Genomic DNA, 1,704 nt, shown 5'->3' on the forward strand with positions numbered 1-1,704 from the left:
ACCTCTTTCCAATCTGGTATTCCACCGTCAGGAACCCAAATAGGATGGTCAAATTTGCAGCTATCTCCAAATTTACAGGTTCTTGTAAGCATATAGTGGGCACAATCCTTCTCTCCTGGTCTCTGGGGATATATAGGCAAATTGCTTCCACTTTCATATCTAGGGCGCTTAGCTAGTGAGTTTGTAGAATACCAAGCTTCGCTTTGCCCAACTGTGTTTGGGATACCCAAAATGGTTGGATAGTAGAGTGCTATAGTAGATAATAGACAAGTATATAGAATAAAAAAAAAAGCAAATATATGATGTTATCTTATAAGTTTGACTAAGAAAATAATTTAGGGATAGAAAGAATATATCGTGTGTTAGAAAAAGGAGATACCTATTGTTCAATGAAACAGTATAGAAGCTTTAAATTATACACTTATAAGAGTATATATCAAAATAATAGCAATACAAATTACACAAACATATCATATTAAGAAAATATGTTATATGTGAAATAGTAAAACTATGCACTCTTTTAGGTCAAAATGTCAAATATTTTTTTGTAGCAATTATCGTAGACATAGTTACAAACAATTAAATTTGACAAGCAAGCTATGCTTCCTAACTAGTATATTCGGATGGTACAAAGGAACATTCAAGAATTATTACATAAAACTGGTGTTAACTGCCAAGATCAATGCAAAGACAGTAGGATGTTGTTATTTGCATCCTTGTTGCTATTCACTATACATCTTCAACATAAACATTTAGTAAGCTTGCTAGGAACCTGCAAACTACCAACATTTACCTTGAGAATTACAAGTAAAACATGGTATTTGCAATATACTATAGATTGTACCCAGTAAAATACTAGTTAACCCCCAACTCAAACAAAGACAGCTAATATGGTCAACTCATCAGCAATCAATTAATTATCAGTTGTGACGCTACTCAAAACCCACAAATCAGACCCCACAAAGATGCTAACCTTAACCCATCTCAATCATATTCTAAAGCAAGATTTCAGTATTTCATGGGATTTCAATCACTCACAAGCTACTTTCTCCGTTTTTAATTAAATGTGCACTTTTGAAATACTTTCCTTTCCTTTTTCTAGTCCTATCCCTTATTAATAAACTCCAATCATCCTCAATAACAGGGTCAAGCCACCAAGACAGGGTAAGTGTGTAAAGTAAATAATAATTTTGTAAATCGCATTGTTACTCTTGTAACCCTAATTAATAAAAAAACAGAAGGAAGTTCAATTCACAAAGCAAATAGAAGTCTCCGAAACATCTCATCAGGACAAAGGGGAAAAAAATGAAATCGAAGTAAGAGAGAATCTTGAAGAAGCTCATGAAGAGGGTAATTACATTCAGAAGAGCGTTTCAGGTCGAGCGCGGGGGAGCCACCATTTGCGGCAGCGGCAGCGGCGGCGATGGCAGCAGGCCAAGAAGAAGCTTGAAGCAAGTGGGATGCGGAGGAAGAGTTAGGTCCGGCGGTGACGGAAGAAACTCTGGAGACAACCCCTGGCGGCCCAATGTCGGCGTCGGTAGCAGTAGTGGCGGCGGAGGACGTGGGCGGCGATGGCCAAGAAGAAGCTTGAAGCAAGTGGGATGCGGAGGAAGAGTTAGGTCCGGCGGTGACGGAAGAAACTCTGGAGACAACCGACAACCCCCCAATGTCGGCGTCGGTAGCAGTAGTGGCGGCGGAGGACGT

General features: G+C 39.1%; 1 protein-coding gene across 1 annotated transcript in view; it reads right to left on the bottom strand.

The window, feature by feature from the left end:
• LOC107613121 (zinc finger CCCH domain-containing protein 37) overlaps nt 1-1,564 on the bottom strand; it is a gene marked incomplete at its 5' end in the record, with an annotated part of 12,152 nt that extends 10,588 nt beyond the window's left edge. The window contains 2 exon segments of the mRNA XM_016314979.2: nt 3-250; nt 1,359-1,564. Of these exon segments, the coding sequence (XP_016170465.1) occupies nt 3-250; nt 1,359-1,564 (454 nt within the window).

Source organism: Arachis ipaensis, chromosome B08 (genome assembly GCF_000816755.2).
Source record: "Arachis ipaensis cultivar K30076 chromosome B08, Araip1.1, whole genome shotgun sequence".
Taxonomy (NCBI): domain Eukaryota; kingdom Viridiplantae; phylum Streptophyta; class Magnoliopsida; order Fabales; family Fabaceae; genus Arachis; species Arachis ipaensis.